This window comes from Rhineura floridana, chromosome 4 (genome assembly GCF_030035675.1).
Source record: "Rhineura floridana isolate rRhiFlo1 chromosome 4, rRhiFlo1.hap2, whole genome shotgun sequence".
NCBI classification, from domain to species: domain Eukaryota; kingdom Metazoa; phylum Chordata; class Lepidosauria; order Squamata; family Rhineuridae; genus Rhineura; species Rhineura floridana.
The window spans coordinates 144480550-144495252 of record NC_084483.1 but is presented as its reverse complement, the minus strand read 5'-3'; the positions used below and the strand labels follow the sequence as shown (position 1 = coordinate 144495252).

At 43.3% G+C, this 14703-nt stretch overlaps 1 protein-coding gene across 1 annotated transcript in view; it reads left to right on the top strand.

Moving 5' to 3' along the window:
* SRD5A2 (steroid 5 alpha-reductase 2) overlaps positions 1 to 13201 on the top strand; it is a 52083-nt gene extending 38882 nt beyond the window's left edge. The window contains exons 2-5 of the mRNA XM_061626406.1: positions 825 to 988; positions 5891 to 5992; positions 6999 to 7149; positions 11579 to 13201. Of these exons, the coding sequence (XP_061482390.1) occupies positions 825 to 988; positions 5891 to 5992; positions 6999 to 7149; positions 11579 to 11645 (484 nt within the window). The 3' untranslated portion in view covers positions 11646 to 13201. The remainder of the gene's footprint in view (positions 1 to 824; positions 989 to 5890; positions 5993 to 6998; positions 7150 to 11578) is intronic.
* Positions 13202 to 14703: the final 1502 nt, after the last annotated feature.

Here is a 14703-nt window from a genome sequence, read left to right as displayed (position 1 = left end):
TAACCATTAGTGTACAGGCAAGAGAAGACAGTCCACCTGGTGCTTCAATACAAACCTTTCAGGCTTGGAAAAGCCAGCACATCACTGGCTAATTTTTATTTATCATTGCATATTTAGGCCAACTTTCACAGGGAAAGCTGCCCTGGAAGCATTTTTAAAGTTAATTTAAAAAAGAGGAAGTTAGGGCAGGAAATCTATGGCTCAGTGCAGAAGACCCAGGAATTAATAATGTTCATACACATCCTAGAGCCATCCTCTAACAGTGATCCTTGATGCATGATGTGTGCTGATAAGAACACACACATTATTTATGATACACACACACTTTCTTCTAAGGAGCTCAAAGTGGTATACATGGTTCTCCCCTTTCCATTTTATCCTCGCAACAATCCTGTGAGGTAGGTTAGGCTGAGAGGCAGTGACTGATCCAAGATCACCCAGTGAGCTTCAAGACTGAGTGGGAATTCAAACTCAGGTCTCCCAGGTCCTAGTCCATTATACCACACTGGGGTAGGCAAACTCTACTGCTGCTTAATGTGTGAGCGGAACTGGAACTGATGTAGGTTAGAATTTGGAGCCTACTGAGTAGCTGCTTATATTAATGGTGCATGAAGAAAGGTGATTAATAGTGGCCGTTGTAAGGCGATTATTCTCTGGATCATAATGAAAACATGTAAAATGAGGGATGCCTGCCAGCATACTGAGATTACTGGGAAGGACCTCAGACCTGTTATATATGGCACATTGGCTTGTATTTCTAGCTGTTTAATATTGTATCTGTTTTTTCATTTTCTCTCTCCTCCCCTTTTTGTTGGCTACTTCAGGACATTCATTTACTCCTTCCTCCGAAGAGGCAGACCTTTCCCATTGGAGACAGTTTTTCTCGGCATGCTGTTCTGTATCTATAACGGCTTTCTTCAGGGTTACTACATGATTTACTGTGCTGAATACCCAGATGACTGGTACAATGACATCAGATTTACATCAGGTAATTATATTGCAAGATGTCAAGCATCTGGCCAGCCACCTGAATATAGCACTGCCAAAATTCACTAAGTGTCAAATCATAGACAATATTGTTTAAATGTCAAGATAGAAAAACAATAATATGAATATCAGAAGCAAAAGAAGAACACTTTGCAAAATCTAAGATGCCAAAAGACTGTTATTTTTGCTGCAACAAATTTAACACAGCTGCCCTTGTGGAAAAGAAAACGTGTACTCATAAACACTGACCATTAGCTGTTTTATCTATTGTTTTCCTTCTATCAGTCTTCCCCCCCCCTTTTTTTTTACTCTAGTACAATGTAAGTTATAGGACTGAAAATGAAATGGACTCCCTTCAAGTCATTCCCAACTTGTGGCTACCCTATGAATAGGGTGCTCATGGTAAGTGGTATTCAGAGGGGGGTTAACATTGCCTCCCTCTGAGGCTAGTCCTCCCCAGCTGGCTAGGGCCTGCTCAGCTTGCCACTGCTGCACAAGCCAGCCCCTTCCTTGTTCGCAACTGGGGGGCAACTGGGCTCCTTGGGACTATGCAGCTTGCCCACGGCTGCACAGGTGGCAGGGCACGTAACCCCTGAGCCACTCACTACGGGGGTGATCTTTAGCTGACCCTTTATACCCAGGAGAAACAAATGGGTATTTGAACTCACAGACTCTGGACTCCCAGCCAGGCTCTCCTCCCCACTGTGCTATACCAGCTGGTTACAGGGACCATACAACTCCCCTGCTACAACAGCTCCACTGGCTGCCAGTCTGTTTCCGGACACAATTCAAAGTGCTGGTTATGACCTATAAAGCCCTGTACGGCTTAGGTCCAGGCTATTTGTCAGACCGTATCTCCCTATATGAACCTGCCCGGGCCCTGAGATCTTCAGCAGAGACCCTTCTCATGATCCCAACACCTTCACAAGTGCGACTGGTGGGGACAGAGCCTAGGGCCTTTTCGGTGGCTGCCCCTAGGCTCTGGAACTCCCTCCCTAGGGAGGCAAGAATGGCCTCCTCTGTGCAGTCTTTCCGCCGACAGCTAAAGACTTTTTTCTTCCGGCAGGCCTTTGGAACTGAAGGTTTTAAGGGTAGTGACTGAAGAGGATGCTGTATGTTATTGTTTTACTTATATGCTCCTAAACTGGGTTGCAGTATTTTAAGAGTAATTGGTTTTAACATCTTAATAGTTTAATCCTGTTTTAATGCTGATTTTATATGTTTATATGTTTTATATTTTTATAGGTTCTTAATGATGTGTACTTGTTTTTATCTGGAAGCCGCCTTGAGTTCCAGTTTGGAAAAAGGGCGGGGTATAAATAATAATAATAATAATAATAATAATAATAATAATAATAATAATATAGGACTGAATCCTAGCTCAAATGAAACCCTGGTATTTTCTGAATGAACCATAGTTTGTTGTTTTAGATCTGTAGAAACAAAAAAACCACATATTTGTTAGTAATGCTTTGATATTTCAGTGTGTTGCATTCTTGTTTATTGGTGGTTCACACCTTGTTAACTTTGCCTGTTTTCCACTGTAATCTGTGTATACTTATCTGATGCAAAATGCTATTGCCTCCAAAAAGTCATGCTACAATAAATTATTCAATCTCTTGGTGTTACAGCACCTTTTTGCCTAAACATTGGGGCTCCAAACTACACATATATATGCACATTTGATCAGTTTCAGCCAGGAGAAACTTGCGACATGCTAATTTGTTCTCCTAGTTGAGACTATTTAGATCTAAAGGAATGCTTCACAAATACAGAGTGGGTTTATACTTCAAAGTGGAATCCCATGGAAGTGCTCTGTTTAGAGTTGATTCATATGATCAAAAAGAGGACATAGGACTGTACCACTTCAGAATGCAGAAGAAGGATTGCATGTCTGAATGGGCCTCCACATCAAATCCTGGATGTGATCTGCTGCTAGAAAAGGCTGAGAGGAGTCCACAAATACCAGCATGCCTGACAGTGTCTGCAGCATCAGAGCCAATCAGAGGGACCACTGTGTGGCTTTCACCATGACCACTTTGCGCTACGCAGCCTATGCCATACCATTCCATCTATACACACATTCTCTGACTGCAGCAGTAGCCAGTGGCCATCCCCCTTACCCTTGCTGGAGCTGAAGCAGCCAGAGGATGAAGCTGCAGACCCTGAGCAGGTAAGGCCCATGGAACCCTTGTGATTCAGTCCCAGCCCAAGGCCAGGTAAGATGAGTAAGAACCAGAGTGAGGGGAAAGACCTAACTAACATCTGTTAGCAACAAAGCCAGGGCTGCAACAAAATGAAGGTGTTTATTGAACAGCATCAGAGGTGGAATGGGTTCTGTAAGCAGGAACAATGGAGCCTTCATGTCCCAGATGGACTTCTATGCAGCACAGCACAATAGTCAGCAAGGGTCATTTACCCAATTGCTCCTGTGGAGTACTTCCAATAGGAGGACCTCAGAGCCCTGAGCTTTTGCTTCCATCAGGGTTTGCTGGTGGTTTGCTAATGCCCAAGGGAAATGGGAACCAGAATCACATGTCTCCTTCGTTCGGCTTTTAAACATGCAAGATAAATGCTGGCTTCGTGCTTTTCTCAGTAAGTCAGTCTCTCCTTCATTCTCCTCCTTTTGCTTTCACAGCACAAACACATGGTAGCGAGCTGAGCCAAACCTGCCACTCCTGCAATGTCCCCTGCACAGGCTTTATCTTGGGGTGGTGGGTCATAGAGCATCCCTCTGACCCACTGTTGCCATGGGTATCTCCTTCTGGCCTGCCCATCTTTGCATCTGGGCTGTCTGCAAGGAGAAGGACACATTGGCCAGCAGCACGCTTCCCGGCCCCTTTCTTTCTCCCAATAGCCAGCAGGGGCCAGCCACAAGAACCAGACTCAGCTGCTGGTCTGTCTGTGGCTTCCTCTTCACAGCCCCATCTACATCCTGGCTATGACTTCATCTGCTACATAACTGTCAAGGAGCTTGTAGAAGTGAGGGAGCCCTGCTGGGACAAGGTCAGCGCTAGCGATGGAAAGATCTGTCAATTCTGGTTCTCTCAGTTTCTCATTTTTCCAGTCTTAAATTCAATTGTACACATTTCTGCAGCAGTTTGCAATTTTTAAAAAATAAATCCTCATGAAAATTCTCCAGCATTTTAGTATGAATTTCTCCTAATAAACATTTTTTTCTAGGAAGGTTTGACTAATGTACACATTTTTAAGCCATTTCTCTTCATATAGTGCATTTTTGTATGTTATTTTCACTCCTACATTCATTTTGATGCCCACTTTCCCGTAATATATGCATTTTTGTAAACATTGTTTGGTTGGCGAATGCATTGCAAAATTCAAATAAGTGCAAATTTAAAAGGATGGCGCTGTTTCAGTTCTCATATTATTTCAGAAAGTGCAAATTTGATCAATTTGGCTTGAAATGTGAACCGAATTGAAATTCTCACCCATTCCTAGTCAGCATCCCCAATGAGGAACAGCTGGAATCACACTGTTGCTGCAAATCATGCTGTAGGCCAGCCTTTCCCAACCAGTGTGCCTCCAGATGTTGTTGGACCACAATTCCCATCTCTCCTGACCATTGGCAATGCTGGCTGAGGCTGATGGGAGTTGTGGTCCAACAACATCTGGAGGCACACTGGTTGGGAAAGGCTGCTGTAGGCTTTACTTGTGCCTGTATTTGGAATGGAGAATATCCTTGCCTTTGCTCCTGTTGCAGGGTCGTCTATGGAAAGCCAAGAGAGACATGGCCAGGGATACAGACAGGGAATGAATAATGTTGAGCAGCTGCAATGCATGTTTTTAGAGCTAAATCAGGAATGTGGCCCTCCATAAGTTGTTGGACTGCATTTTCCATCAGGCCCTGCCCATATGACCAATGGTTATGGGAGCTGTAGTCCAGCAGCATCTGGAGGGCCATAGGCTCCCCATCCTTTAGCTAGATACACATCTGCACTGTGCGACTGATTGAGAGAGAGGGCTGCCACCCAAGTGCTCTTTTGGTGACTTTGCCCAGCCTGCCTCCAACTGATGGGGAAGAGTGATGGCGGTAATATTTACCTGTACCCTGTGAAAATTGTAGTGGGACTCCTGTGTCCAGTGGCTGTTTTTTCTGTTCCAAGTGGCCAGGCTATGGTCTTAAAAGGCAAAAGGGATCATGAGTCGCCCTAAACTGGTTAGAATGGAGGGCCTGGCATTCAGGAATTCCTCTTCTGCACAGTGTATACTTCTGCTGTATCTCCTGTTTGCAAGAAACTGCTTCAAGCTGTTCAGAGGGGAAGGACTGGTTAGCCAACATAAAGTTTTCATGCCCCCTCACCTCTTTTGTCTCAGTGTTGCCCTTATAGAACTCAGCAGGAAGAGAGAATGGGGACAAAATTAGAATTCATTGGCTCCACCTGTCATTGGGACTGGCTTCGCCTATTGTTTGGGCTCCCTGCATTCTGCCCTACCAATCTCAATGGACACTACCCCCCCACACAATGTCATTGCCTCAGCCAGGGGAGTAGAGGGAGAAAGACATGCCCACTTCACCTTTCAGAAGTGTCTCCTGCTATCTAGTTTCTGTGACAACAGCATGGCCCAAACGTACATTACAGAAGTAGATACTTAATAGACCTGGCCAGGGCTATTTCCTTAACAAAACAACAACAACACTGGTTTGACATCCTTCTTCTGCAGACCTCAGTCTCCGAGCTGTAGTATCACTGGGCTCAGAGGGATCCTAAGGAGACATTTAGTTCAATCCGCACATTTCATTATAGTATGAATACCTTCCTCCCTTGCTTGCCCATATGGGGTATTAATTATGGTTGTTAATCAAGTGAACTGTTTGTGTATAGATCTTTTAAACAAATATTCAGGACATCCAACCCATACATGCTTCATTTTCTGGTCTTAGGTATCTTGTTGTTTTTGTTTGGCATGGGAATCAATATTCACAGTGATCTCCTCCTGCGTCAGCTAAGAAAACCTGGGGAGCTCAGTTACAAAATCCCACAAGGTATGTCATTCTTTCCCCAATTTTTCAGCATGATTTTTGATGTCCTGTTTGCCCCTGTGGGGGTCCTGTCCCTTAAAGTATGAGAAGCAGAGGGTAGGTGAGGAAGACACCAGCAGATGACATAAACCCATGCAGTTAGGATCCTGCCCTTCATCAGAAGAGATGAATAAACAGAGTAATGCAGAGAGGGGAACCCTGTGGCCCTCCACATGTTGCTAGACTTCACCTCCCATCATGCTTGACCATTGGCTGTGCTGGGCCTGAAGGAGTTCAACAATGTCTGGAGGGCCAACAGTGCAGTAATGCAATCATGGTGGGAAACTGAAAGTGCTTTTGAGGATACTTGATCTGAATCATTTATGACTGCAGGGGAGAATGCCAGAGAGGTCACTGCCTTTGAGGTCACAGAGCCAATGAGAGTGCCAGAGGGGACGGGCTAACCGTCCTCCTCCTTGTTTTCCTTGCCCCTGCAACCCCAGTGGTGGTGTCTGATTGGCTGAGCTCTCTGCCACTCTTGCCCTGGGGCTAAAGCCTCAGCTATCAATTCAACAGCCTGTTGCCATGGCACCACTAGGGCATCCTCAGGGTTGTTTAGGAGCCTCTTTGTCTTTGTAGGACCCCAGACCTGAACCCAATGATCCAGCTCTAGTGGAGCTGTTGATGACAGGTCCATGGAGTCCAGTCTGGCCCTCCTTAAATCCTATTGACCAGTGCTACTGAAGTTAAAGCTCTGTTCCCAGGACCTCTTTTTATCATCACCACACCAGCAAGAGACCTGGGAAGAAAACTTTATACAGCACTGTCCTCTGAGTGCTTACAAGCAGCTATTGCCCCTGGGAGTTTTAATGGTTGGGAGGCGTTGATCCCATCTGCCCGTAGCAACAGCAGCTACACTAGTGGCAAAAGGAATACCTCTGGGCTACTGGTAATGTTATTGGGATTTAGGTAATAAGGCTCAGTTTTCACTGTTCAAATGTGCTCGTGCAAATCTTCTCTTTTCATGCAGGAGGATTGTTTGCATATGTATCAGGAGCAAATTTCTTTGGTGAGATACTGGAATGGTTTGGCTATGCTATAGCAACCTGGTCCCTACCAGCTTTTGCCTTTGCCCTTTTTACACTCTGCTTCATTGGGCCACGTGCTTATCATCACCACAGGTATTAAGCATGTTGTTTGACCATTATTATTGTTGTTGTTGTTTTATAACATTTATATACTGCTCCATAGCCGAAGCTCTCTGGGCGGTTTGCAACAATTAAATTGTTGTTGTTGTTGTTGTTAATCATCATCATCATCATCATCTGCCGATATTCCGGAAAAATAATATTGGATAGGGCTAGTTTGACATTCGTTATTTGTTGAGTATAGGAGATTAATGTATATCCATGGATAACCCATCTCTTATCAAAGCTTAAAGAAGTAAGTTTCATATTGCCTCACTTCTTCTCAAGGCTGACTATGCACTACGTACAAATGCATGTAACTGATACAGACTGCATATGAAAAGCTGTATCAGGAGAGGGAAATTTACAATGCGATCCTACAAATACCTGCTCAGATGTAACTCCTTTTCAGTATAGTGAGCCTTTGGGATGTTAGTATTCTGCCCAATTTGGATTTGCTACCAAATTTTCCATTAATTCACTTATTCTCTATCATTGTAGATTGGATTTTTATGTAGCAATTTTCCACAGTTATTTTTGAAAGCAGTTTTTTAAAATTGATATTAAGAATGATAATTTTATTAATATTTTATTTTAACTGGATCTGTAAAAGCAGTGGCTAGTGGATATAGAATGAACTTGAATTGATACCAACCTGTTAGGTCAACTGAATGCTTTCAAACCAGCACTGACCAACAGATCTCTTCCCTGGTGGGCTTTATTCCCAGGCAAGCATGTATAGGATTGCAGTGTTAAGAAGCAGCCGCAGTGGGAAAAGAATTAAGGTGTGTGTGTGTGTGTGCGCGCGCACACACACACACACACACTACCCTGGCTACTTCTCTAGCATAACACTGCAATCCTATACACACTCCTATACACGCAGCCAGCTGCACTGGTTGCTAATTTGTTTCTGGGAACAATAATTACCTTTGAAGCCCTAAATGGTATGCATCCTGGATATCTAATAGACTAACTCCTCATGTGAGAGCCAGTGTGGTGTAGTGGTTAAGATGTTGGACTACGACCTGGGATACCAGGGTTCAAATCCCCACATAGCCATGAAGCTCACTGGATGACCTTGGGCCAGTCACTGCCTCTCAACCTCATGAAAACCCTATTCATAGGGTCGCCATAAGTTCAATCAACTTGAAGGCAGTACATTTACATTTTTTAACTCCTCCTGTACCAGTCTGTCTGCTGCCTAAGGTCTGATGGAGAGGCCCTTATCTGTGTCCACCAGTGGTGGCTGGTCTACTAAGATGAATGGGACACTTCCCTCACTTTCATGTTTACAACCAGTTCAGGGGGTGGCACCAGCTGTCAGCTTCCTCAGTGACAGTGTTCCCTTGTAGAACTCAGCAGGAGGGAGACTGGGGACAAAACTAGAATTAGTTGGCTCTGCCTATCATTGGCTCTGCCTTTCTGCCTACTGTTGGTCTCCCTGCTTCCTGCGCTACCAGCCCCAATGGGCACCAGCCACTACTGGTTACACCTATAGTGGAAACAAGGTTGATTGTGACTAAGAGTTGGAACTTTTTCAGCAGTCAAACTGAAACTGGGGAATGCCTTGCTCCATATAGTTCATAGGGCCCCCTCTTTAACCATCTTTTGCCAGCTAGTAAACACTTTTAAAACATTGCAGCAGGTTTTTCCCCTGCAGGGCAGGTAATTGTCTGTATTTGAAGTTTGTTTTTAATTTGTTCTCCCTACCTTCATTGTATTTTGCTTGAAAGTGTGGCTTGTTTAGGATAATATTGTGATTTTAACTGACATGAGCTGTCCTCATATTGTGATTTTAACTGACATGAGCTGGGTGATGCATATATATTAGAAGTGTGGGGTTAAAATGTTCATATAAATCAATGAATAAATAAATACAGGTACTTGTGTGTTTTGCCCTATGGGGCAAATAGCAGCTGGTAGGTGATGATTTCAGCTGAAAAAATTATGTGGAGGGAGTGTCAAGCTCTCCCCCAATCCTGTGGTTCTGATCCAAACTGTAACTCAGTACCCCATGATTGCATTTCCAATTTTCAAAAATCTGTGGCAGACCCAGTCACAGATCTCTGGCTATCTTGTATAGTTTTGCCTTGATTCATCTGTGTGTGTCATCAGCAGTCAGGCAGAAGAGTTGAAAGTAAGCAGAGGCTGAAAAAAGCTGTGATTGTCCCAAAGCATTATGTGAATAGGTCTCAGAGGTACTTTAATCACAGTGGCAATTAAGGTCTTTTGATGGGTCTTTGCCAGCCCTGGTACCTTTTAGCCAGAGATCAACCTCAGAACTTTGTCACTGGGAAGAAGGGTGGGATGTAAATCTAATAAATAAATAAACTTCCTGAGTACAAAATATGTGTTCTGTCTCTAAGCTACAGCCCTCCCCATATGTTTCTCTTTATTGCCTCAAAAGCACTCTGCAGACACTAAAATGGATTAAAAATGCTGGGGGTGGGGAGTGGACAAGATTTGAGATTTGAATAACAGCTCAGAAATAATTTTATGATTATCGTGATAATCTCCACCATTCCTTTAAAGGGATGCCTTCTAAGCTTTTGTTAAGGTTGCACGTCCTCCCAAGGTGGCTTTAAAAAAATCAAAATACATTAATAACAATGAAATAATGTCAAAGCATAATATCCTTCCAACAGGGCAGTTGTATCAGATGACTTGAGGATACAAAAAGGTGGGGACAGTCCAGCAGGAACAGGCTCTAATGTCTCCTTCACATCCTCCCTCCCTCCCTCCCTCCCTCCCTCTCCTGCATGATTTTCTTGCCTAGAACTGCTTTTTGTTCTAAATGTACAACCAACAAACTACAGTATAGCTTAGAGCTGTTGGGCTGCTGCTGTTTTCTGTCCTTTTGGCACTCATCTTAGATTCATAAATTCAATATCATCTCTATGGTGTAACAGCTTCTGGAGGAGGAGGATTGACTGTAAACATGGTTGGTAAATTCGTACATCACACCAAACCACAATTGCAACAAACCCAGAGCGTGGAAATAATTAGTTACAAGTAACAAATTACTTGTAATTCATTACTTTTTTGAGCAATGAGTGGGCAATTCCTTTACATTTTCATTGTAATAGAACTAGGAGTAATTTTATTGCTTTTGTGGAGTAATTGTAATGTTTCCAGCATTACTTTTGGGCATTACTTGGGGGAGGGAGCAGGGGAAGTCTTCTGCTCCTCTGATTTGTGGATGAAAAGCATGTGCCTCAAACTAGGCTTCTGTGCAGCGTCGCTATTCCCTCATGTTCTGTGGGTGGGTAGGAGGCGACGAGGGAGGAGGTGGAGAGTGAGACGGGGTGGAGTGGGGACAACAATTGTTTAAAAAAAATGAAATGGTGGTGGTGAAGAATGGAAAGGAGGGGAAAAGGAGCCAGAGGGCAAGAACATGGATAAAGGAGGAGAAGGAGACAGCAGCAGAATGGAGATAAAGGACTGTGGAGGTGAAATATAACAACGTGCGTGTGTGTGTGTGTGTGTGTGTGTGTGTGTGTGTGTGTGAATACTGTGTTTGCACTTGGCACACAAAGTGGCCTCCACCACCCTCTCTGGCCGCTGTGCTGCATTTGTAGTATTTTAACTTTTTTGCATCTCAGGGGAAAATGTTTGCTTGGGTGAGTGTCCCTTAGTTGGTGGCAGGGCAGGGTCCGGGAAGTGATTAAGTGAGAGCGATTGTGCTTGCTGGCTAAGGAGGGGGGTTGCACTTGGTTTGACGTGCAAAGGTCTGAGTAGTGGCCTCTGCCTCCCTCCCCACCTCCCTTACCAGCGGAGAGACCACCATTGCTATCTTATGGATAAAAAGAATTATTCTACTACCTCTGTACGTGTGTGTTTTTAATGTTGTTTTAGGCTAGTTAGATGTGCAGCAGCCAAGGCCAGCACCTTGTAGGCATTTTTTAAAGTAACTGAAATGTAATTGTAGTGATTACTTTTGAGAAAAAGAAATCAGTCACTTTCAGAGCAATTGTAATTGTAACGGTAATTATTACTTTTTTGGGCCATGTAACTGTAACTGTAATTTATTACTTTTTAAAAGTAATCTTCCAAGCTCTGAACAAACCAATGTTTGCAAATCTACTTCAGTTCAAGTCATAGTTTGATTCTGGTTTACTAGCCAACCAGAAATCAAGGCTTGTCAATACAGACATCACACTACATCATAGTTAAGTAACCTTAACCGTAGTTTGGTATGATGTCGAAATGGTGCCATTGTAATATTTATACTCACCATCACACACTTAAATCTGAAAATCTTCTGGAAACTCCCAGTCCCTTTAATTAAAACAATTTTATATCTGCCACAAGCCGCATTAAGAAGTGAGATTCTACTTTCTTAAAGCAATCTGTGCAGGACTATTGTATAATGTTATTTTGGCCATTTTTTGTTTTCATTATGTATCCCTTTTTCTTTCAGATACTATCACAAGAAGTTCACTGGCTATCCAAGATCAAGAAAAGCCTTGATCCCATTTATATTCTAGACGCCAATTATCTGGACTTTGGGGGGTGGCTGTTGCGTGTCCTTTTACTGGCTAGCTTTAATTATGAAGTTTATTGTTAAGTGTAAAATGCTGATGTGAGATTCAAAGGGAAAGAAACTAGAATAGTGTTATGTTGCCCTGTACTGAGAGAGTTGTTGCTTGATGGAAGCTATTGTAGTACAAATGGTAGTGTCTTAGGACCAAACTGCCAGTAATAGACAGCTCTGTAATTCTTCTTCATAATTTTTTTAAACAGAAAAACAGGTGTGGTCTTGAGAGAGCACGAGTGATGTGAGCAGGTACTTAACCCTTTTAGCCTGCACTATTTTTCTGCTCAGAATTTCTACACACACAAAACTGCTTTTCTCCTGCCACTGAAAACATGACATCCCTGCATCTTTTCTCCTGTGGGCGAGAAACAGCTTGGTAGGTATCCTGTCATGACAATCAGAAACAGGAGATCAGGTAGCAGATCAGGGTAGACGCACAGGACCTCAGACCACTTCAAGTTGGCAACCTGCTCCAACATGTTCTAGAGCTCCATAAGGCCTTGTTACTCCTCTTAATTATCTGCATTCCGGGGTCCACCCTGTTCCTAAAGAGTGGAGAGCCTTAAAGGCATAGTCCTTTGGCCTGGTGCCAGTGCTCTATTATGTCTTGACCAGCTCCTGCCTTATGTATTGTCTGTGCTGTCAAATAGGCACAGGGGAGTGTGAGACCTATGATGTAAAGGCAGCTGATGCCTTGGAGAAGTTTTGGCTCTGGGGCTGCTGTCCTTGGACGTTCCCCTTCAGGTGCTGAAGGGGCTCCCAGCCAGCAGGCTTAGGCTGGTGTCAGGGCCTGGGTTCCACACCTCTGTGAATTGTAATGCTGGCTCACTTGATCCACCTGGCTCTTCCTCTTCTCTGTCAGAGTCTTGGCCACTGCTCAGGATCACAACGGGGGCAGGATTTTCAGCAAATAGAAGGAAGGGAAAGGGTTAATCTTCCTGCCACCAGTTGCTTGCTCCTGGTTTTCACATGGCTGCTTTTGTAAATAATAAAAATAACGTCCAGCACCATGGAAGAAATAAATATATAACACATGTAGCCAGGCCCTTGAAGGTGTGAAGAATAGCTGCTCATCATTAAGTTATTCAGCAGCTGGTTACTTCCTGCCACATTTGAAACGTTGCCAGCTAGTGATGCTGCTTTTTGTTTGGAGGAATGATGGAAGTTTCATCAGGGCCTGTCTGTCATTGTTACTGCAGGACTTATTTAAGAATCTAAAAGGAAAGATCTATTTTGCAAACGGTAATTTGTCTATTCTTCTCCTGTGATCTTCCCTATAAAGACCAAGAGACCATTCATTAAAAAGGTGATTCTTGGTTCCAAGACCTCCTGCTGATGAGAATAGTTTTTCGTATATATATTTTTCCCCAGCTGGACTGCTGCTGGAACTAATTATGATCAAGAATGGGCTGTTGTATTAAAAAAAAACACTCAAATAATTTAACTGGACATGTCATTTCCTTGTAAACGTGGTTCATGAACTGAATAAGAAATAAAATAATGAATCAGTGACTGAACTTGTTTCAAACTTGAAATTTATTTCTTCAAAAAGAATGTCCTAGGGCAGCAGTCTGTTCTAACAGAGCACTGTCATAGCAACTTATGTGTAGATTTATTCATAATTTATTCAAACATATCTTCTGGCTGTTTAGGATCGTGTCAGTTTCTTGTCTTTAAAACGTGCTTTTGTTTACATTTAAGACAAATCAAATACAGAGCTTGGAAAAGTTACTTTTTTTGAACTACAACTCCCATCAGCCCCAGCCAGCATGGCCAATGGATTAGGCTGATGGGAGTTGTAGTTCAAAAAAGTAACTTTTCCAAGTTCTGCCAAATCATATACTCAGCCAAAATCATATAAATAATGAATAAAGCAAGCATTTACAATCCACGTTTAGGCATATAGGTGTGTGTTACAAAACACATTAGGACGAAAGGATGATCCATTGGCTTGGGAAACTAGTTAGCAAGTCAGGGTGAGGATCATTATCAGAATAAAACCAACCATATTATCATGTCCCCTGCATTCAGGTCCTAATGTTGCCTCGAGAAGAACTCAGAGGTCACCACACTTGGATGAGGAGATCCCTCAGCATTCCCTTCCTTGTACACCAACCTGGCTAGAGGATGTGGCTATCCCATCATCCTCAGACTCTGGAAATGACTCTGCCATAGCTTTTCATGCTCCACAGCCGTGCAGGAGTATGAGATGGCGGAATCATCTACAGACCCTTTAAGGATCATAGACAGCTCTCTCCAGAGTGGAGGTAGGGGAGGGCAGGTGAGCCACTGGAAGAGAAGCTCCCTGCCAGCCTTCCTAAGTCTTCAGATGACTCTGATCCTTTGCTGAGACAACATCTTCCATAAAACATAAACGCAGGTGCCTAGCTTTGCCTTTGGCAATTGCTACCACTTCCCCATGAGCCCAAGCTCCAGCAGAACTGGATACAAAGCACCCCACCTATTCAAAATGGTATGTACCCCTAAACAGAATATGGAAAGACAGGCTATTGGTCCTTTCCATTCTGGGCTAAGTAAGGTTCCTCCTGTTTTAACACGTTCATAAATATTCTCCAATTGCTGTAAAGGGGGAAAGGAAGAAAGCTTTTCAGAGTTGCTAGGGTCCAATGGGGTAAAACCGGTGACAGAAAACTGGATTGAAAGCAGTTTAAATTCATGGATCCCAGCCTGAATCTATACACAAAACCGTGGGTGCTACATACATGTTTTCCAGGCTACAGACTCTGAATAGTGCTAATGAGTTGTTTGAAAAGTGGCCTCATGTGTCTTCAGACCATACCCTAGAATTTAAAGTCCAAATCTGACATATTGATTACACTGCAGATTACATTTGTTATCTCATTCTTCCCAGGTTTCAGGGCAGGGTGTCTGGACTTACTCACATTTTATCCTCACAGCAATTTTGTCTGGTAAATTAAGGTTTGAGAAACTGGCCCATAGTCATGTCATGGCAAAGTAGAGAATTGATCCCATCACCTTCACGGCCC